The 23209-nt window shown below is 38.6% G+C and overlaps 1 protein-coding gene across 10 annotated transcripts in view; it reads right to left on the bottom strand.

Moving 5' to 3' along the window:
• Positions 1-23209, bottom strand: part of SEL1L2 (SEL1L2 adaptor subunit of SYVN1 ubiquitin ligase) — a 63126-nt gene that overhangs the window by 3840 nt on the left and 36077 nt on the right. For 6 of the 10 annotated variants that reach the window (XM_075064480.1, XM_075064472.1, XM_032789861.2 and 3 more), the window contains 12 exons: positions 19925-19978; positions 19762-19821; positions 19584-19665; positions 17433-17587; positions 15304-15372; positions 14785-14862; positions 13109-13171; positions 12456-12543; positions 12212-12360; positions 9825-9990; positions 9660-9734; positions 5957-6126 (listed from right to left, as the gene is read on the bottom strand). In XM_075064480.1, coding sequence (XP_074920581.1) covers positions 5957-6126; positions 9660-9734; positions 9825-9990; positions 12212-12360; positions 12456-12543; positions 13109-13171; positions 14785-14862; positions 15304-15372; positions 17433-17587; positions 19584-19665; positions 19762-19821; positions 19925-19978 — 1209 coding nt within the window. The remainder of the gene's footprint in view (positions 1-5956; positions 6127-9659; positions 9735-9824; positions 9991-12211; positions 12361-12455; positions 12544-13108; positions 13172-14784; positions 14863-15303; positions 15373-17432; positions 17588-19583; positions 19666-19761; positions 19822-19924; positions 19979-23209) is intronic. The other 4 variants (XM_075064473.1, XM_075064475.1, XM_075064477.1 and 1 more) reach the window with 4 other exon arrangements.

Genomic DNA, 23209 nt, shown 5'->3' with positions numbered 1-23209 from the left:
AAATTTGAGAACTCCTGTTGGGTGTGTGCAATAAATGCAGCAGAGTCATAAAGAAGCTATATTAGGAAGGTCAGTGCTGATCACTTCTTAAGCTTAATCTGGTTATCTTTCCATCCTATTTATTTTACATTTTAAAACCCTATCTTCATTTTCCCCACTTCCTTTCATTAAGAGTGATGTAAAGTGGGGGGGCAGAAATGAACCTGTCTAACAAAACAACACTGAAATATATCTGAGATGAGGGAGATGCAGAAGAGGCCTGATTCACCTTTATCTTACGCTAGTACAGGACAAGAAGATTTCTGGAGAGCATAGGTAGGCCAAATGGGCACGGCTACTGAAAATCTCCAGTCAGAGGCACATGGGGTGCACATGCACCTGAAGCAGAGTACCCATAGGGACACTATTCAAAGAAGAATGAGGCTCAGGATGAAAAGGAGAGCTCCATAGAATAAAGGTGGAATAAAGATAGATGTACCATGGTTAGTTGGGGTGCAGAGTGGATTGAGAAGAGAGATCCCCTATGGTTGGGGGCAGGGGAAGAAACAGAAGTGATGCCACTTAATTTCTTAATACATTCTTTCAATGAAACTGAAAAAAACAGATGAAGAGAGCGGGAACTAAACTAAGAAGGAAAGATGAACAGCAGATTTGGGTGAAAGTGATCATGAAATAATATAGTTCTTGATTCTAAGGAATGGTAGGAGGGAGAACAGCAAAATAAAGACAATGGATTTCAAGAAGGCAGACTTTGGCAAACTCAGGGAGTTGATAGGTAAGATCCCATAAGAAGCAAGTCTAAGGGGAAAACCAACTGAAAAGAATTGGTAGTTTTTTAAAAAGACATTAAGGGCACAAAAGCAAACTATCCCACTGAGTAGGAAAGATAGGAAGTATGGGAAGAGACCACCCTGGCTTAACCACGAGATCTTCAATGATCTAAAAATCAAAGAAGAATCCTACAAAAAGTGGAAAGTAAGTCAAATTACAAAGGATGAATATAAACAAAAAACAAGTATGTAGGGACAAAATTAGAAAGGCCAAAGCACAAAATGTGATCAAACTAGCTAGAGACATAAAGGGTAACAAGAAAACATTCTACAAATACATTAGAAGCAAGAGGAAGACCAAGGACAGGGTAGGTCCATTACTCAATGAGGGAGGAAAATAATAACATTAAATGTGGAAATGGCAGAGGTGCTTAATGACATCTTCGTTCCGGTTTTCACCAAGAAGGCTGGTGGTGATTGGACATCTAGCATAGTGAATGAGATAGGATCAGAGGCTAAAATAGGAAAACGAACAAGTTAAAAATTACTTAGCCAAGTTAGATGTCTTCAAGCCACCAGGGCCTGATGAAATGCATTGTAGAATAGTCAAGGAGCTGACTGAGGAGATATCTGAGCCATTAGCAATTATTTTTGAAAATTCATGGAAGACGAGAGAGATTCCAGAAGACTGGAAAAGGGCAAATATAGTGTCAATCTATAAAAAGGGAAATAAGGACAACCTGAGGAATTACAGACTAGTCAGCTTAACTTCTGTACCTGGAAAGATAATGGAGCAAATAATTAGATCAATTTGCAAACATCTAGAAGATAATAAGGTGATAAGTAACAGTCAGCATGGATTTGTCAAGAACAAATCATGTCAAACCAACCTGATAGCTTTCTTTGAAAGGGTAACAAGCCTTGTGGATGGGGGGAAGCGGTAAACATAGTATATGTTGACTTTAGTAAAGCTTTTGATACTGTCTCACATGACCTTCTCATAAACAAACTAGGGAAATGCAACCTAGATGGAGCTACTATAAGGTGGGTGAAAAACTGGTTGGAAAACCGTTCCCAGAGAGTAATTATCAGTGGTTCAGTATCATGCTGGAAGGGAATAATGAGTGGTGTCCTGCAAGGATCAGTTCTGGGTCCGGTTCTGTTCAATATCTTCATGAATGTTTTAGATAATGTCATAAAGAGTACACTTATAAAGTTTGCAGACCATACCAAGCTGGGAGGGGTTGCAAGTGCTTTGGAGGATAGGATTAAAATTCAAAATGATCTGGACAAACTGGAGAAATGGTCTGAAGTAAATAGGATGAAATTCAATAAGAACAAATGCCAACTATTCCACTTAGGAACAATCAGTTGCACATATCAATGGATGAACTCCCTAGGAAGCCGTACTGCAGAAAGAATCTGCGGGGGATCATAGGACCACAAGCTAAAATGTGAGTCAACAGTGTACAGTGTTACAAAAGAAAGTGAACATCATTGTGAGATGCAGTAGCAGGATGTGTAAGCAAGACACAAGAAGTAATTTTCCGCTCTACTCTGCGCTGATTAGGCTCAACTGGAGTATTGTGTCCAGTTCTAGGCACCACATTTCAGGAAAGATGTGGACAAACTGGAGAAAGTCCAGAGAAGAGCAACAAAAATGATTAAAGGTCTAGAAAACATGACCTATGAGGGATGATTGAAAAACTTGGATTTGTTTAGTCTGGAAAAGAGAAGACTGAGAGGAGACATGATAAAAGTCTTCAAGTACATAAAAGGCTGTTATGAGGAGGAGGGAGAAAAATTGTTGTTCTTAACCTCTGAGGATAGGACAAGAAGCAATGGGCTTAAATTGCAGCAAGGGAGATTAAGGTTGGACATTAGGAAAGACTTCCTAACTGTCAGGGTGGTTAAGCACTGGAATAAATTGCCTAGGGAGGTTGTAGAATCTCTATCATTGGAGATTTTTAAGAGCAGGTTAGACAAACACCTGTCAGGGATGGTCCAGAAGATCATACTTAGTCCTGCCATGAGTGCAGGGGACTGGACTAGATGACCTCTTGAGGTCCCTTCCCAGTCCTACGATTTCTTGTATCAACTTTTAAGCCTTGTTCAAAGTTTAATTTAGTAATTGTCTGTTCTTATAAATTTTATTTCTTAAAATTCAACTGTTATTGAAAAGCAGTCCATAAAAGTAAAAAGTGTAAAGGCTTAAAGATGACACTGTCCCCTTATGGGCTACAATAATTCAGCTTGTTCTGTCTGTATAAGAATGACCAGCTTTGCTCTTAATTTTACCACATTAGTTTATTATTTTCTGCTGATAGAATATCTGCAAGACACCTTTAATCTCCTCAAATTGGCTGATTTTGGGACAAATATGCTGATCTCAAGACTTTGGGATTCATTCACTTTCCACAAGCATTCATGCTGGTCAAACTCAATTTTTCAAGTATTTGCAGTAAGTTCATGCAAAGGGGCATAAACATGGCTGCAGCAGTTTTACTGAAAAATGTAACCAAATATTGATGATGCTTTTCACTACTTGCCCTCTCCTAATAATACTTTAGAAAGTACTCTGAATTCCTTAGCTGAAAGGCATTACTATAAGTGCAAACAATGACTCTGCTTCACAAGATATTTTAACAATAAATTATCAATATTTATTAATATTGCTAATAATATTAAATATTAATAAAGTTAACCAAATAGAATAAGGGCCAAATCATCAGAAGTATTTGCATATAACAGGATAGCTAATAGACCTACCTTTAAATTTGCACATGCAGTCATATTCATTAGATATGTAGCTCATCTTTTGTATATGCATTTTTTGTAATTGTTCATGCCATTGTGGCAATTTTGTGCATAAATTAGTTATATCATTCATGCATACACGTCGAAAAATCTGGCTCTGAAGCCTTGCCCAAAGTCACAAAAATATATAGCTGAGTCAGGGACACATCATCTGCCTTCTGGGCCTCATTTTGATTACATTCTTCCTCCTAGACCTTCATACTTCCCTCCCATAGGGGAATCCCCAGTAGGGAAAAACTGCTAAAAACAACCCCCAAAACTTTTAGTGGTAACTATACATGCTGATCTTGGGAGTGGGGTTTGTATCCTCAACAAGGGGACAGAAGGTGTGGACCATACAATGGAGTCTGAGAATCCACAGAGATATCAGGCTATAGTCTAGTGGATCCCAGACATCCTCAGGGCCTAGAGGTCCAGTTTGTCAAGGCAACATATGCCTGTTGACTGCATGGTTTCTGCAAACTAAGGGCAGAAGGTGTACAGAGACATTTAATGTGAATTTGATTGAGCTTTGTTCATAGCCATACCATATTGAAACAACTCACTGCTGCTCATAGATGGAGAAGGAGCAAAATTGGGAAGTAACTTGGAAGGAAAAGAAAAGCAGGAACAGTAGGTAAAGCTTCTGAGTGTGACTCTTTGCTGAGGAGTAACTGATGATGGCATAGTGTGGTTGCATCTTTGTCTTAATTATGTGCCCAGTTTACAAGTAAAGAGATGTTTCTTCTAACTGACAGTCCTTCAAACTCGCCTGGGATATGACTTAAGCTACCATCTTTGCTTCTTGTCACTATTACCGGTAATAAAAGTTCTGTAGTCCAAATAGTGAAACCCCATTGTCTTCAGTGGGTCTAAACCACTGTAACAGCTTGGAACTTGGTAAATAATTCCTGTATAAGAGTGAATAGAATCCTGCTCATTTTACTTTAGCAACACAGGCAACAGATCTGATGATTAAAAGGGTGTCATTTTTACTATAATTTTTAAGACAAGAAGTGGTCTGCTTCCATTATAGACGCACTGCCTCTGTGTAGGCAGATGCACAAGAGTGGGGGAAAGGATGGATGGTGGCTCTCTGAAGGAACCCCCTGCCTGCCTTCTCCATATGTTTTTCTATTCCTTTGTGCAGCTGCTGGAGCTTACACACAAGCAGGCAGCCTTACTATCTTCTCTCTTTTCCCCTGGCGTCACTCAGAGTTACAGTGGAGTATAGCATAACCACCTCTCTTCTGGTTCCACTAATCCACCCCAGATTGCTGGAGCCTTGCTTACTTCCCCATTACTTCCCCCTAAGAAGTGGAAGAATGAGAATCATCAGAAGGAGCAATCAGTTGAGAAACCAATCAGAGAACCACGCCCATGGCATCTGGAGACACGTCAGGTCAAGAACTGGGACATTTATGAGGGATGAAACTAGGTTGGGGAGGCGCAAAGAGGTTAGGGGAGGAAGAGAGTTGGGAAAGGATGCAGAAGGTCTGAGAGTGCTGGAGGAGGGAGACTGGAGAAACCAGACAGAGCTGTGGAGAGATCGAGAGGAGATGCATACAGATAATGGGCCTGGCCAAGGAGAGAATGAAGAGAGACTAGGTAAGATGATAGAAATAAAAAGTTGAAGCCACAAATAGGAAGGAGAGAAATGAGAAAAAGGCAAGGAAAAAGGAAGCGAAAGGAAGCAATGGAAAAACAAGCAAAAAACAAAAATGGAAAAAATACACACAACTTCAGACTTAGTAAGTTGTATCATTTGTTTCTACATTGTATTGAGCAGGAGAGAATATTGGGCCAGTGGTAGGGAGCCATTAGGGCAAACCAGCACCTCTCCCTTCCCTGCAAGCATGAGATTAGGGTGGGATTCCTTTGTGATTCTAGGGCATCAACTGAACGTCAGCTGAATCATGAAGAATTATGTCTTTTGTATTTTTCCTGCCTTTCTGATGCAACTTTAGATGTTTTTGTTATTCATAAGTAACCAATTATATTTTTGAATTTTACTGAACTAGTCTCATTGATATCATGCGGTCATAGATCTTACAGCTTGATGATGCACTGTTTAAAACTGAATTTCCATGTTTACTGCACTAACTTTATTTTCACTTCTCATCCTTGTTTTTATGTGGCAAGGTGAAAGGGCACTCATTTGGCCTTCACCATACCATCTATCATTTCACGTGTATCTCTCAGTCATAGTCTGCCTGACCCTCCTTTACAATTTTAATAATCTCTGTTTACCTAATTTTCCCTGATACAGGAGATTCTGCCTCACCCAGAGTGCTACATTAGGATATTATAGCTATAATAGCTTTTAATGTCAACTATATCTATTAAGGTTAATTTTACACACAGACTGCACCATATGCAGTCCACATTACCTTTGGAATACCTAAACCATGTTCATACATATATGCCAGATTAAACATGGCTTGAGCGATGTGGTGATCAACTGCAAGGCTGTAATGAATTGCTGCTGTGACATAATCCCTCTTGGTTCCATAACCATAAAAGTGGTAATCTCCAGTTTTCACTCTTGCAAATGCATTGCCTGGTGGAAACATTAAAAAGAAAAGTCACAACAAAAATCAAGATTAAAATGTGCTTCTTGCTAAATTTCCTTTTCTAATAAAATTGTATTTTTCTCTTAAATATAATTAAAAATGAATAAAATGGAAATTTGAAGTACTATGGTTTCAGTCATCATAAAATGATCATAATTTATAGAGTATTCTATATGGGAAGGATTTTGGAAAAAACCCAGGTGTTGAGAGTACAGAAGTAGGAAGGAAGTCCCACATGTAAGGAATGGCATGGAAGAAGGCGTGAAGGTAACGTGAGAGAAGAATAAGACAGGGACCAACACGAGGGCCTCTTGGAATTCAGAGAGCAGAAAGGAAAGTAGGAGGAAATGAACACTGAAATGTGTTGGGGACAGAATTGGTATACAGCCTTCAAGGTGAAAGCTTGAATTTGATTTGAAAAACAAGAGAGGGATTAGGGGAAAAAAAAAAAAAGGAAGCAACATAGTGGCAAGAAAGGACTGTGACAGCCATATTTTGGATAAACTAAGGGGCCAAGATGATAAGTTAGGAATAGTGTGATGTCAAAGGTAGGGGATGGAGAGGAAAGAGTAGATTTGTATATGAAGGGAAAACAGACAATATAGCAACAGCCTGGGAGCGGAGGGGAAAAAACAATAAATATGATCCCTGTTTGAGCATCTTGGTGACAAGGAAAAGAGTGGACATTTTGACAGGAATGAAGAAGAGAAAGAGGAAATGTTTTAGTGCAAAACAGGGGAATGTAATTGTTCACTGTTTAGAGATAAAGCAGTTAGGATGAGATTACAGATATGCAGCTGAAGATGTGAGACACATTGGGGGAGGTATTGTCAGGAATGGGGAGAGATCTGGGAATCACTGGGGTACGGATGATATTTGAAACCATGAGAACAGATGATATTACTTGGGAGTAAGGTATGAAGGAGACAGAAGTACATTCCTCAAAGGATGTCAACAGAGCAGGAAAAGGAAGCTTGAGTTACTAACAGAAACAATCAGGTGCAGTTGGGGAGGAAGGAAGATAAGTTAGGAGTTCCAAGGCTTAAAGGGAGAGAGGGAAGAGAAGGAAGGAATGACTGAAAAGGTGAAAAATCCAGGAAAAGGAGACTAAAGAGGCCCTTGAACTTGACTAGGGGAGATCATTAGTGATCTCGGTAAGACCAATTTCATTGAAGTGAAAGAGACAAAAAATTGGTGCTGTAGATCCTGGAGGGATTTGGACATGTAGCAGCAGGAATAGCTTGCATATCCCATGTGCTTGCAAATAGTGTATTTGTAGGCAAGAAGGGAGGGGGGTGGGGGATCTAGATTCAAAGCAGTAGAAGGAGGAAGAAAGAAGGCATGGGATGGAAATAAGGTTACAAGGAGTAGATCTAGTAGGGAAGGAGGATGAGACACTGCGCATGAGGGAAAGGCCAGGGTTGAGAGTGGTGGCACTAGAAACAATAAGAGGGAGAGAGGACTAGTAGAAGCTTGGATGAAGTCTGGCAAAGTGGCAGATTACTGAAGTGAAAGTGCTTGAAATGGCAGGTTCTCTCATGGATTCACACATGGCATCACTTTTCATTAGTGTCTGGTAAGGCCTAGGACTGTTTCTGATGTGGACCTCATCACAGTTACCCATACCTTTTGTGATCTCTAGACTGGATTACTAAAATGTGGTATACAGAGCGCTTCTCCTGAAAGCTACTTGGAAGCAAAAGGGACAGAAGCTACAGGTACTTAATTCGTGGTGGTGGCAGCTAAATAGAATAAATATTATACAAATTTCTTGAAGGCTTCATTAGGTTCTTGTTGGTTTCAGGACATATTCAAAATCTTGACATGCATCACAAAGCTTTTTATGGCGTGGGTCTTGGCTACCTAAAAAACTGCTGTCTTCCCATGTGCCACTGCCACATGTTGTCACTTGAGAGGTTTTTTTTCTCCTAACACTCTATTGCTCTGAACGTCTGTGACTAGTGGCAAGCATCTTTTCATTTGAGGGTTGTTGGCAGTGTAATTAGTTTCTCCTATTGTCCTGTGTGACACGGCATTTGGTTCTAGGATCTTAAACTGAGATGCAGAGGTATTTCTGCTGATTGACCAGAGCAGGTGAGTCCAATCAGCTGAAAGCTATAAGTATAAGGAGGAACCGAGCCTCTTTCCAGAAAACAGGAAAATAGTGAACTTCCTATCTAGGGAGGAACTTTGGGAACAAATCAGACAGAAGTTTGTTTTGTTGAGTTAAAAATGAAGGCAAACTTCAAGAAGGCTATGAGTTTTGGAAACCCAAAGACTTTATGTGGATACGATGTTGGGGACTCTAGTTGTAGTAGGCAGAAGACTAGTGATACAGTTTCATAGATTTTTAAAGCCAAAAGGGACCATTAAGATCATCTGGTCTCAACCCCAGCCTAAAACAGATACTTACACCCAATACTGTCTGCATCAAGCCCATAAATTCTGACTGAGCTGCAGAATTTCATAAAAAGACATCCAGTTTTGATTTAAAGATCTCAAATGACAGAATCCACCACAAGCTTAGATAAGTTGTTCCAGTGGTTAATTACCTTCACTGTTAAAAATGTGCCTCTTATCACTAGCCTGAAATCACATGGTCTCAGTTTGCAGCCACTGGATCTTGTTATGCCTTTGTCTGCTAAATTAAAGAGCCCTCTATTCTCCAGTTTGGTCTACCCCAGCATAATTATGTTGGCCGGTGTGTGAAAAAAAACACACTCCATGACATAGCTATACCAATAAAACACCCAGTGTAGATGCAAAAGAATGCTTCTGTTGATATAGCTAACGTCTTTCAAGGAGGTGGTGTTCCTACACTAACAGAAAAACTCCTTCTGTCAGTATATGTGGTATCTACACTAGGAGGCTATGCTGTTGGAGTTATGACAGCATAAGCTGTATTGTAGACGTGGCATCAGAAATCTTCTCCCCAAGCAGATACTTACAAACTATAAAGGAGGTTTTCTAGACCCCAAATTATTTTTGAAGCTGTATTGCAGTAAAGCATACAAATAGTACACATTTAACAAGTAAGCATATTTTACACATAGACATCTTTATGCTTCTAAATTTCCTATAATTTTTCTTAGTGAGTAGGTGTAAGTTTTTCTTTGTGTTCATTTAGCTAAAGAAACCATTTTTCCTATTCAGTTTTAAAGTCTGTAGTTGAAGTTTTGTGATAAAGTACCCATGAATGAGGATTGAATCAGTGGAGGATAAATGAATAGTTGAGTGTTTTTAACCTAGAAATGTGAGAATTTCTTGAATGTTAGATTGTTTTTAACATGCCTAAGGCTGCAAGTACAGATATCCTTTTAATCGTGAGGTATATATATGAGAATCAATCCCTTAATGATGTTAGCTTGATTATCTGACATTTGTAATGCCATGTTCTTGGGCCACTGAGTGTTCATTTCTCTTCTGGCTGTACAATCTGAGAAACAGAGTTGAAGAAAATCATACTTATAAGGGTGGACAGCTAACTGCAAGTTATTTTTAACTATGTGGTGTTCCATACCTTGAGCTGCAGCTCTGTTCCACAGGAGAAGTGCTAATGGATACATCTGATCATTGCTGAGAATTTTAACCTGTTCTGTAAAAGAAAAATTGAATTTGCATAGTTTACAACAGCATTTGGACATACATATATAATATATAGAGAAAATAATTTAACTTCTCTTACCAGATTCCAAAATGTAAGCTGAATTACTTTGAGCTACTTCATACCCCATTTCTGCTAATAATGCATATTGAATAAGAGATGAATCGATATTACCATCCTGGTAAGCGAAGTATGCAGTCAGGAATTTTTCAGACCAACTTCCTAGTTCACAAACACTTCGGTAAAGCTGAACAGAGGAACAGTGATAGAACAAACCCGTGAGGTTTTACACTTCACCACAGGCATAAAATCTTAGGAGCTTATACCTCCTGCTGGGGGACACAAGGGTTAAAGTTACATTTGTGTGTATTGTTTACAAAAAAGTTATGCCAACTGCATCCTTAACTGATACAGAGTACTTAATCATTCAAAGTCAGATGAATCTGTATCTTATCTGACTCTAAAGTTGTTTCCTTAGTTGCATATAAAGAAAAATACACTGATTAAAAAATAAAAATATTTTCTGTTATACAAGTTATTTATTTTAAGATGCTCTGCTGAATATTAACCTACAAATAAGATTTCAACTAGAGATGAGAGAAATTTGTCAGAAGAATAGTTTATTCCCCTCAAAATGCAATTTTGTGTGACAAAACTATTTGTGAATTTGACATACATTTTCCAAATACTAGTGGACAAAATAAAATGTGTTGGGCTGATTCTCTAGGGGACTTAAGCACCATTTGCATAAAATCCATTGGTGGTGCTCTCACCTGCCTCATGCATCCAATAACTAGGGCACTCCCCTGAGATGTGAGAGATCAAGGTTTAAATCTCTACTCTGGAGCAGGAAGTTGAAGCCAAGTCTCCCCGGCCCAGCTGAATACCCTAAACATGAGGCTGCAGGCTGGGACTCTAGCAATCTCTCCTATTGAAGCTGTTCCACTTTGTATAAATAATTATGGGAGCAGGAATTTGAACCTGGATTTCTCTCATCCCCTATAAATGTCACTTTTTTGGCCCAATGGCTATTCAGCTATTTAATGAAAAGTGGTACAGCTTCAACAGGAGAAACTGAGAGGAACTCAACCCAGAATACCCTATTTTCATCTTTGTCTACAGCTTATGTCACAAGACAGCCCCCCATTGGTCATTTGTGACTAGCATCTGCTGGTGAAATTCAACTCTAAGACTGATTATGACACAGTAGTACTGCCACTATATAATAATATTTTTGGCATTTCCCCCCCGTGATCTTAAAGTACATCACAATTAAGCTGTGTATCACAAGATAGTGTGCCACAGTATTGGGGGAGAGGGGAACTCCACCCTCAGCACTGGATAAAGTTTTGCAAGATGTAAAGATTCCTGTGGAAGAGTATGTCTTAGAGCAATAATTCTTATGTAACTATAAAAAGTCATGTAATGCATATGCATTTCATAAGAAAGCCAGCAATGTAAAAAATCTAGCTATAGTGCAAAAGTTGCCAGCTAACTGCCTGTGCTGAAAAGGAGGGCCAGTTAAACTGGATGTATTTATAGTACATGGAAAACTTGATAAAACTAGACCTGCCAATAAAATTCTAAAATAGGCATGAATAGTTGTGGGCAAAGAACAAAAACAGCCACAGCAAATCTTCCCTAAAATGTTTTATCAATAGTCAGATATACAAGTACTTAGGATTTCTTGAGATGAATGGTTCTAAGTTAAATCAACCTGTGACATTTTAGGCAGATTCAACCTACTTAAAAAAAAAAAAAGAGTGAATGACAAATTGATAAGTACTGTACTTACATTGTTAAATTAATTTGGTGAAGAGTTATGAAATAGGTTGAGTCCATGGCTGGGCTGTAATACTTTGGTTTAATTTCAGTTTATTGTTGGGTTTATTGTGCTGGGTGGTGTCAGTGGCCTGTGAGGTACAGGAGGTCAGACTGGATGATTCTGTGGTCCCTTCTGGCCTTAAACTCTATGGGTATGTCTACATAGCATTTTGGAGCAAGCCTCCCAGCCTCCCTCCCTAGGCTTTGGAACTCAAGCTCCAGCCCAAGCCACAACTTCAAACACTGTCTATTTTTAGAGCATTAGTGTGAGCCTCACTAGTCCAAGTCTATCAACCCCGGCTGGAAGGCTTACTCCAAAATGCTGTGTATACACACTCTGACTCTGAGGTGTAAAGGCCATCATACGTGCATGCTATGGGTCACACTCTACTCTAATTTACACTGATCTCATCAGGAGCAACTCTATTGACATCAGTGGAGTTATTCTGGATTTAGACTGGTGTAGCTGAAAACAGAATTTGGCCCAGATATGATAACTTTTCTCCTACTTCTGAAAATGCAGATTTCCGACATTAAATTATAGCATATCGACAACTTTCATAAAAATAGAAGTTAAAATAGTAATACAAACCTAGCTATTACTTCTATAACTAATCACAAATCTTTATAAATATACTATTTACCTCAACTGCATTTTGACATGATCTAAACACTCCAGTCCCTGCAGCATACATCTGAGCCAAATAATAAACTGCAATAGGTTGTCCATTTTGAGAGGCCAAGTAAAAATATTTGAAGGCAAGTTTATAGTCTTTCCTTACTCCAGAGCCAGCTGTAAATTAAGTTGAGATTGGAGACTTTGGTTTTTGTAAAATTACAGTCTACTGATTAATGCAATTTTTTAATTAAAAAATGCATAGTACTTACAGTGATACATGATTCCTAGCTGGAGCTGTGCATCTGCCAAACCTTTCTCAGCTGCTATATGAAAGTATTTAAAAGCTTCAGTATAGTTCTGAAAGGTAATTACCCTCCATTACTGAAAGTTCTAGGTACCTGCCAGCGTGGTAAGAATTGTGTGCTCATGAAAAAGACAAGTTTTGTCTCACTTTTGAGTGGCACAATTTAATGACAGAAAGTTACACTGTATCCCAAAGAAATGAAAAACAAAATCAAATTAATATTTTTCTCCAGTGTGCAGTTTGTATAGTATTTGAGATCAGGGTTATAACACCAGTTATACTCCATAGTGTTGAATGGAATAACACCTACTGACTTTTTTATTTATTTAATTGGACTCTGGGCCTCATTCTGCACAAAGTTACACTAGTATAAATCAGGAGGAGCTCCATTAAAGACACTCAATGGTGTGTTCACAATGGTGTGTACAAGAAAAATTACTCATATTTGCAGTGCTATAAACCTATTAGTTGCACCACTTGAATGAGCTATATTATAGTTATTTGAGCTATAATCCGCTATTAAAGGGTGTTTTAATCCATAGTTGATCTTGATTAAACATTTTATTTTCTCAGATTTTTACTAGTTTACATATTTGAAGTGACTAAAATAATTCTTACCACAGGAACACCTTTTCCTTGATAATAAAGAAGGCCTAGACCCCAAAGTCCAACTGCATTACCCTAAAATAATGTATTAAGTTTGAATGTAATTTTTCATTAAGACATTGAGAAGCACTTGCAATAAAGAAAACATCTATCAGATAAGTTACTAACCAATTAGTTATTCTTGCTTTTCTTTTACTATGATATAATGAACTTAGAACTATGAATTCTGATAATGATTATGAATCAATGCTAAATTAGTATTTTATTCTGATGACTCTCATGACTGCTTGTAGAGAGACACTATATCATAGGTTTAAAAAGTGGCTTTAATTTTTGTTCTCCACGTCATTTCATTGCTGTTAATAAAAGTGGCTTCAGTGGATGGTAAAACTAGAGCAGGGTGTTCCCCTGCCTCCTCCCATATGTGTGTGTGTGTGTGTGTGTGTGTATACATACACACACACTGCTACTACTACTAGGCCCTGACTGGATCTCAGGGGCACATGCAGGGAACGCATTGTTTGTGCAGGGATTTTATCTCCCACTGGAAATGGAGATGGGTTGATTCTGATGATGTTTTGACAGAATCCTCCCTGGCTGCCCCTGCCTCTGCCCCTCCTGTCTGCCTCTGCGCCTAGGAGCTGGACATGCTGGTCACTTCCGGGAGCCACACAGAGCTAGGGCAGGTAGGGAGACTGCCTTAGCCCCGCTGCACAGCTGACTGGACTTTTAGCAACCTATTAAACTCTTCCTGAGCTTTCAATGGTCACCGGTAGATTGATGCCAATTCCAGTAGACTCCTGGCCAATCTGGGAGGGTTGGCAACCCTACTTTAGACTGTCTAGAGTTTTATTAAGGAGTCCTGAGAGAAGAGGAAACAGAGGCAAGATGTCACAGAGCCACTCCAGGCCATGTGGGGGCACTTGTGAAGAAGCAGCCCTGCAACACACCATGAGGAGATCACACACTACTCTGGTGCTGTGGTATTGTCTGAAGGGGATTTTGCAATTCCATGCTAAAGAAGGCAAATGATTCGTCACTAAAGAATTCGGTAACCTGGCCAAACCTGACAAAGGCAACAACTCTGCTAACTACCCAAATAATTTCCAACTTTCCTTTTCTTAGCAAGATCATTTAAGAAGGTGGTACTATCTCAGTTATAGAAGTACTTGTCCTCTGCCAATATCCAGCATCTCTTTCAGAACAGGACATGGCATAAAAATTGCTCCTAGACTGCAGGAACCACTTGTTTCTATTAGACAGATCATAGTGTTTTCATGGGCACCTGCTACTTGTCATCCATTCTACACATCATGAGACCACTCAGTGAGTTCTTGTGATGCCTTGGACTTTAGTGAGAGTTGAGAATGATTAGGACCTTCCAGAATTGGGTCTTTAGTTTGCACGCAAACAAAGACAGTTCTATCTCCTGTTTCTACTTCTCCAACTTTTGGGCTAGCTTTTCCATTACCCTCAACATCACCAACTGCATAACATAGGATTATATTTCATAGGCTTCAGAAGTGTGCTATAGTTACCGACTTCTTAAAAATCTACACTGAACAACATTCCCATTAAATGGAAGAAATGGACTGCATGCTTTCCTCCTGTAATTTACACACTAATTGAGGTGTAAATCAAATACACTCTTAAAATATTGTATACAAAGATACTTTTTCTTATATTACCTTTTCAGCTGCCATTGTGAAGTACTTAAAGGCAGAAGCATTACTCTGTGTCACTGCAACACTTCCTTCTAAAAACATCTGATCAATATAAAGAAAAGGAGATATTTGCTCCTTAGATATGTGTTATGAATCCCTGCCTATCCAGTTTCTCTTAAAAAATATAAACAGTAGGACAAAGTCTGCTCCTACTTCCACTTGTATGTCCCCAATAAAGCCAATGACATTGTACAGACATAACTGAGAACAGAACTTTGCCAGTTCTCTCCCACCAGTTTTTCTGACTGGTTTAATGTTCTAAATTTTTACTGATTTATACTGAGTATACACTAACAATCATGATAATTACTTGTTTGTAACTTGTTTTCTTAAAAAAGCCTTTAGGTTATTTGTAATAACTTCTGAGGCCAAGATTTTCAAAAGTGACTGGTGACTACTCTTCCACCCCTGCGTCGCTACTTTAGGTTTAGCCATTATCTAGTCCTAATTTACCAAATTAATCTCATGAAAAGTAATACGTACCTTTCCCAGGAATGCCATACCATGTGTATTCCCTGCTTTTGCTGCCTTTAGGAAATAGTAGAAAGCTTTCTAAATAAAAAGCAATAACAAAGTTACATTTTTTTCACCTGAAAATTTTTTTTTTTGGTAAATTTCAACCAAGACAAATGTTTTGCACAGCTTTACACCTCTTCTTGATTTGGACTGACCAGAAAGTGTCCCAAGGCAAAACTGAAAATAGCTTTACACATTTAGGCTCTGAACCTACAAACGCTTACACACAAGTATGATTTTATGCCCATGTGTGGTCCCACTCAATGGGAGTATTCATGCATGTTAGCCTTTGCAGAATCAGGGCCTTAGTCTGGGATGATAGGTGGGTGATGGCTGAATCAAAGGTAAGAACAGAGAATCTAGATCCATCACCTAAAAGGACTCTGACTTTAGATAGGAACAGATTGACAATGTTGAGGCGATATGAACTAATTTTTACAAATTCTTGTTACCATGTAAGTTACTATAAGAAAAAAACTTCAGTTTCCCCATAATGTGAACTAGCTTTCAGAAATATAATTTTGCCTTTAAAATACATCCCTCTGACAATTGTCAAAGTCAGTTTTGTGTCTGAAAACACTCAGATAAGCACAAATTGTCATCAATATCACATGCTTTTTATATGTACATGAATTACAGTATATGTCTTCTTACAGGGCCAGTCTTAGATGCAAAGAACTGCTTAGATAGTTGGATTTTTAAGGACTCTGAAAGCTGCACTGACCCAGTAAGTCAAAAGTTGTCAGATCTTCTACTCCAGGGGTCCCCAATGTGGTGCTCGTGGGTGCCTAAATGTGCCCATGTACTGGCTGGTGGATGAGCATCCACCAAAATGCTGCTGACAAGCAGTGTCGTCCAGAGGTGTCACCGCTGAAATGCTGCCAATTTTTGGTGGCATTTTGACGGCGACACCTCTGGATGACGCTGCTTGTCGGCAGCGCCACCTATTGACGTTCCCGCTTGTTGGCGGCATTTCGACAGATGCTCGTCCGCTGCCACGGTCCTCCATGGCTCGTTGTCTGGCGCTCATCAGACGAAAAAGGTTGGGGACCACTGTTCTACTCCAACAGCAAGAATAGAAAGGGAAGAGACTAACTGCCTTACTTGCTCTGCTCCCCACAGGACTAAAGAGGGAAGAAATTTGCCTCTAATTCCATCCTCTCTCATATACGTTTGCTGTAAATGTTTAAAAGTTATCTTGCACTGAAACTTTTTTGGCTGCTTTGGGGTACTGAGATAATTATGGGCCACAGATATTCTATCTGAGCTCACCCACCTTCATAACCATGCTAGCTGAAAGTCAGTAGAATAAAGTCTTTTTTAGTGTATAATGGGGTTCTTAATTGTACAGAATCAATGAAGAAAAATGACTTTTTTTACTGCAGAATATTCATATATGCAAATAAACTGGTGTTGCAAGATTTAATCCTCAGCTCCTATTCAAATATACCTACAGAATGATCTTTCTCTAGTCCCTTCCTTCCCGCAAGATGTAATTGTCCAAGAAATACCTAGAAATAATTATTCAAAAATTTTATTTCAGCAATATTCTTTGTCTTTCTGAAATCCCAGAAAAAATAACGTAAATTCCCACAGGGCAGAAAATAAAAGTGTTGGCAGTACTGTGTTACTGACTTCTGAGCAAGTAGTATATCTGGAAAGCTTTCATACAATGGAATAAATATTGTAATGGTTTTGGCATAACCTAATAAAATTATTACTTCATTTCATTTTATCGCAGCACCCAGAAACTCTAATCGAGGTTGGGACCCCACTTTACTAGGCACTGCACAAATGCATGGTTCATGCCTAAAGAGCTGACTTCTAAAGCCTTAATCCTGCAATCAGATCCATATGAGCAGATCTTTGTGTCTGCATGGAGTCCAAGGGAAATGAATGGTTATGTGCCATGTAGGGATTCAGCCATACCAAGGAGTCTCCTGTACCCATTTCCCCTGTGTGCCCAAATTCTGTTCTCATTGACTGGAGTGCTGCAGGATAACAATATGACAAAACATTTGTAGTTCATGAATACTGTCCTGTCCCCAGAAATCAACATTTTTTCCAGAAAAAAGTATCTTAGCTTTATACATTACCTGTATCTGCGTGTCTCCTCTTTCAGCCAAAAACTTATAGTATTGGTGTACATCCCAATCTAAGAAGTCATTGTTCGAACTCAGATTTTCTGATTTTTCCATCAGTCTCACTTTTTCTACTGGCATTTCTTCATTTTTTTCTAATTTATCAGCAACTGTAAATAAAAAGGACAAGACAAGAGTTGACATAGAACAGTGGTATTATATTTAGCAATTTAGAGATTATTAATGTGGACGGTACATTATATAGAGTTTCATGAAATTATGCACAAAACTGGTTACCCAAATAAAGTCAAAAGATGTACCAAGCATGTTCTAGCATTGTTTATACAGTGCTGAATTCAGGAAAAATGATGGTATCTGCCCCTGCCATCAAGATCTTTTGTAGCAGGGGCAATGGAGGAAACATGAAAAGCAGACCATTGGATTAGAAAATTGAAAAGACACTTAAAAGGGCTGATGGAAAATTCTCATAACGGCTACAAAACTTAATGCAGGACTGCATTTCAACTAACAAGTTGAGAACTAAAAATGGACAACTGTAAAAAGTGAGAGCAGATGAAGAAACTTCTGCTACTTGTTTTATGTGAAGCAGAACAAAAGCGAGGAACTTGGAAGAAGGGACAGTGCCTAGATTTGCATTAGAAACTCCGCAGTTTCATTGGTGCATCTGCTCATTATGTCATGTAGATGGAAGGCCAATATGGGCTGACCTGAGAAATGACAACCATGTTCATCAAAATCACAGTCATTCCTGCCAGAAATATACTGGTTATTGTTGCATTTATGCAACTTCCATAAAGATGATGATGTGTATGTATTTGAGGAACTAGAAGTAAAATATCAGAATTACTTTCATACCTTGAATATTAAGGTCAATAATTCTTGGTATAAGCATAGCAATAAATGACATTTTATTGGTGTTGCATTAAGAGTAAAATTGATAAATGGGAAAGACAGCATGGAAATTAATAATACAAGATACTTTAATTTGGTATATATTACTTTCAGATACGAAAAGTTGGTTTTCCAGTTTTCTTATGAAATATTAAATGAAGGTCACTTTATAATTCAGAGAGAGAGAATATCTTTATCCAGGCAAATTAAAGTTCAAGTTGAGAATGTGACTTTTTAAAAAATGAAGTGTTATAATTTAACAAACATCAGTGAAACGTTGGGAGTTCAAAAAACACGCAGTGAACATTTTAACATCAGTGTTAACTTTGCCCCCATCTCTGCCCTCCCTCCACCAGTACACTGAAGAACCTCATCAGTTCCCACAAGAAACTTAGTCATATCTTTTAATTAAATAACAATATATGGCTTTCAAGTGTATGATAAAACCTGTCACCAATGCTTCCAGTTGATGTGGGGCATGTTCAGTTATAAAGAGGAAAGTGTTTGGGCAAGCTCATAACTCAAATGGCTGAACAGGTTTTGCCTCTAACTTCAGTGAAGAAATATAGGTGTCATGAGCTATGGCTATGTTGGCTTGATTTAAAACTTCTATGGAGCCTTAAATGTGGTTCTCTTTGGGTTTATAAACTTGAATGTGGTTTGGGAGAACCATGTTTGAGACTACCATAGTGTGGAGCTTCTAAAGTTCCAGTGTCAGATTAGTTTCCTTGATTAGGGCAGGGGTACCTAGTAGAAAGTTGTCTGAGGTATAAGCTTGCAATGACACAAGGTAGATGCAGCCTCCCTCATGCCATCAGAGATTGTGCTCAGCCCCTTAAACTAGTGATACTGGCTGGAAAGTGGCATAGCCAATGATGTCCAGAGTGTGTCTAGATTCACTTCCTCTTACGAAGATGGAGATGCCAAAATCAGGCTTCTAATGGAAATTGTCTTAGAACTTTAACTATGATGTCCCTATTTCCAAAATCTTATTGTACCTACTATCTGAAAATACACAGTATTAATGGAACTCATGAGACTGCAACTTAAACTCTATCATATGTGCATAGGTCCTGTAGATCTTAATGAAAGCTGCATCTGAGAGCAGAATCTGATGCGCTATATATATATGTGTGTGTGTGTGTGTGTATTACCAGTTATGAATGAGAAATTGTTTTTTCTTCACTTCACATATTATTTTTCATTTGTTCTAAAATGAGGTATGACAATAGTAATAACATGTGGATTGCTTACTGAAAAATGCCACTTTCCTGTAATTAGTTAGTGCTGCTTCACAATTTCTTGGAACATTGATTCCGACCCAGTAACGGTATCCCTAATACAATAAACGAGAGATTTTTCTTATTCTTTAACCTTTGCATTATTATACAGAGAACAAGAAATAGAGCTGCCAAATATATAATTTACAAACCAAAATCATCTGGGATATCAAATTTCCTCCAAGACTTCCAAATGTGTAATAAACAAGTGCCTAAAACATCAAAACAAAAAATTATACAAGGAATGAAAAAAACAAAACCAGTAGTATTAATTTCTTTAATTTTTAAAAGCATATCACTTTTTATTTTTCTTACCTTGGCTTGATTATACTCCATTCCTATGCCATATGAAAACATAAATCCTAGAGCCTGCAGTTCCAAAATAAAAGCACGTCAGTACATTTATATATGTGTGGTCATTCATTTTGTTTATACAAGTTGAAATAGATGCTGCCTGTTTTATTTTATTGTATGTAATTTCTTTTCTGATTTGTGAGGGGCTTTTAAGAGTTTAAACTCTTCTAAGTGGTGTTATGAAGTCTTCATTTAGTAACTTGCAATGGTGCTTCCCTTTTTTGTTACCCGTCAGGTGAGCAGGTTAGGCTTGTGTGAAGCATGATTCAAGGTAAGATTAATCTTAGATAACTGTTAAAAACTAAAGAAAACTGTATTGGTTATTATTTTGAAACTTGTCTAGCTGAACTAACAAAGACAGTTTCCTCCAATAAGGTGGTATCATTTTGTTTGGTAGGAGCCATGACCTGAATTGAAGCACTGAAACCTTGTTTCAGGGTTTATGCTAGAGTAAGTAGCACCAACTCAAATCAATTCTGACTAGCAGTGGTTGAAATTTTTTTGACACAAAATTGATTTTGACTAAAACAAATTTTATGGGGAAAATTTCATTTCTGAAATTTTCAATATTTGAATTTTGTTGAAAAATTAAAATTTTCAGTTTTCTAATGAAAATCCAAAAATTTCCATAAAAAACTGTGGACAAAAATGGAGGGGGGGTGACTTAATTTTTTGCAGTGTGGGAAAGAAATCATGTCAGGACTAGCTCTACTTTGCACACCAAGTCAGCATGTCTATACTAGAGGCTTGTTCCTGGTAGCTACACCTCTGCCAAAAAAAAAAAAAAGGTAAGTTTTCCTCAGTCACCTTATGTGCCCTCTACACAGTACCTGTGTGTTGTTAGAAGTGCCACAGTTGGGCCAAGCTGTAGTGTACTGCCCCTTACTGATTAACAACTCATTTCTGTGCAGTGGCTGCTGTTTGAAGAAAAATTAGAATGATTTCTCTCCTTGGATCACATCATTGAGAAGAAACTTTATTTTTACTTGATAAAGTAAACATAGAAATACAAGGGAAAACAAAATAAATCTAAGGATTGAGACAAACTGGTTTCCCTTGATTTTTTAGCTCTATCACTACGCAATGGATTGGTAACGCTCTCCCAGCCATCTTAAATTCAGAACTAGGAAGTTATGGGACGGCCTAAACTAAAACCCCTGGAAAAGGGGTTTAATGTGGCTCTACCTAATGAACAGACCCTGGTTTCCTTCCTGTAAGTGGGGGAGGAAACATAGCAGTATTTCTGTCCTCCTTTCAGTCAGAGTGAAGAAACAATGTTTCTGAACCTTTTAAAAGAATACAAGGGAAAGCTGTATTTCAATACTGTATCATTCATATACCATTTGTACTACATATCCCATGCTCACAGAGCATGAAAGAGGATACAAAATTAAAAGGAACATCAGGGTGTTAAATGAGGAAAGAAATGTAATTCCTATCCTCCCTGACCTTTTGAGCTCTGCTCTGAAGAATCCCCAAAACATAAAATAAATATATGGTGAGGCACACTGCTGCCTGAGAGCCTTTTCTCCAAGATCCTGGATAAATGAGACTCTCTCTCCTCTGACACACATACGACCAGATTCTGATGTCACTTATGTCAGTGTAAATCTGTGGTAACTCATTAAAATCAACAGGGCCTAACTGTTACATGTTACATGGGTCTAACTGTAATCAGAATGTGTGCCACAATGCTTCTTAAAATACTACACCTACCTGCCACTCTCTTTGGAATTCTAACATTCTGTGATTTTACTAAGGAAACTTTAGTTATTTGATAATATTTGATGGTCATGGCATTTTAGTCCTTGTTAATATTGACTACTGTATCATGATAGGAAATGCCTCTTATTCCTTTGAAAATTTTATAGAGTAGTTAAAAAATAGGTTTCTGTGACAGACTGGAGTGGTCTATCTGGGCAGAGGATTCAGAAAACACACCATTATAGGGCAGTTTACCCAAGTGGTCTAGTGGCCACAATAACTTTTCATTTCAGTAGCTTCACTAAGGAGATGGGTTTCTTCCAAGGCTTCAAAATATCCAGGCCCTAAGCCTGTAGAGCAATGGTTCTCAACCAGGCGTCCGAGGCACCCTGGGAGGCCACGAGCAGGTTTCAGGAGGGCTGCCAAGCAGGGCCAAGGGCAGAAAGCTGAAGTTCTGCCACATGGGTTTGAAGCCCAGGCCCTGTGCCCCGCCACCCGAGGCTGAAGCCGAAGCCTGAGCAATGTAGCTTTGTGGGGGTTCCTGTGTCATGAGGCCCCAGGCAATTGCCCTGCTTGCTACCCACAATGCTGACCCTGGCTATTATATGCAGAAAACCTGCTATTGTAACACAGGTGGGCCATGGAGTTTTTATAGCATGTTGGGGGGGCCTCAGAAAAAGGTTGAGAATCCCTGCTACAGAGGGCTAAACAGGAAAGCCACTATGTTAAATAACTTTTAAACAGAGTGGAACAATGGGTTTGGCTGAGACAAATGGTGTTTTTAAAGCCACACAATAAAAGGAGAAAAAGTCCCCGAGGGGAAAATCTATGCCCATTTACCTGGAACATGGATAGCACAAATGATTACGATACATATGGATTTGGGGTATTGGTAATCCGTCATGTCTGTAACTTGGTTTCCTGGAGTTATGTGAACACTGTCCCTCGGCATAAAGGGCCAAACTACAGTAGAACTGGGAAGTCAGGATGATGCAAGTCTGTCTGTCTATGAAGGGAAAGTCTTAAGGCCCTAATATGACAAAGAAACCATGTTACCTAAGGACCAATGTCAATGGGAGTCTTTCGACTGACAGCAGTGGTCATTAGATTGGGACTTTATGTGACGAAAACTTGAAGTCTTTTACCTTCACACAGTTCTCCATGTTCAGAAGTCCTTTAGATGAAAAATGTCTAGGGATTATAAGAGCCTTTGGGATGTTGATGCATCATGGACCCCAAAATGATCCTTCACTGATCACACATTCCCCAGGATGGAAGAAGTGGAAATATCTTTTTGTTAAATAGCAGTATTAGCTTAGGTCAGAATTATTAAATCTATCCATCCGTGCAAGGCTCCTATCACCTTGATGTCTAAGCTCCAAAATTCAATACCCAACAAAGCCGAAACTGAATGAGCTAAGTAAATCTTCATATTTCATTCTGCTGAGAAAGATGCTTCTCTGAAAATAAGATCGTGCACTATGAATATTTTTGGATATTTTTGAACAAATGGCCCAGACAAAGCTGGATACTGAAATGTGT

Source organism: Chelonoidis abingdonii, chromosome 3 (genome assembly GCF_003597395.2).
Source record: "Chelonoidis abingdonii isolate Lonesome George chromosome 3, CheloAbing_2.0, whole genome shotgun sequence".
Taxonomy (NCBI): Eukaryota; Metazoa; Chordata; order Testudines; family Testudinidae; genus Chelonoidis; species Chelonoidis abingdonii.
The sequence above is the reverse complement of the archived record's forward strand: the minus strand, read 5'-3'. Positions and strand labels throughout refer to the sequence as shown.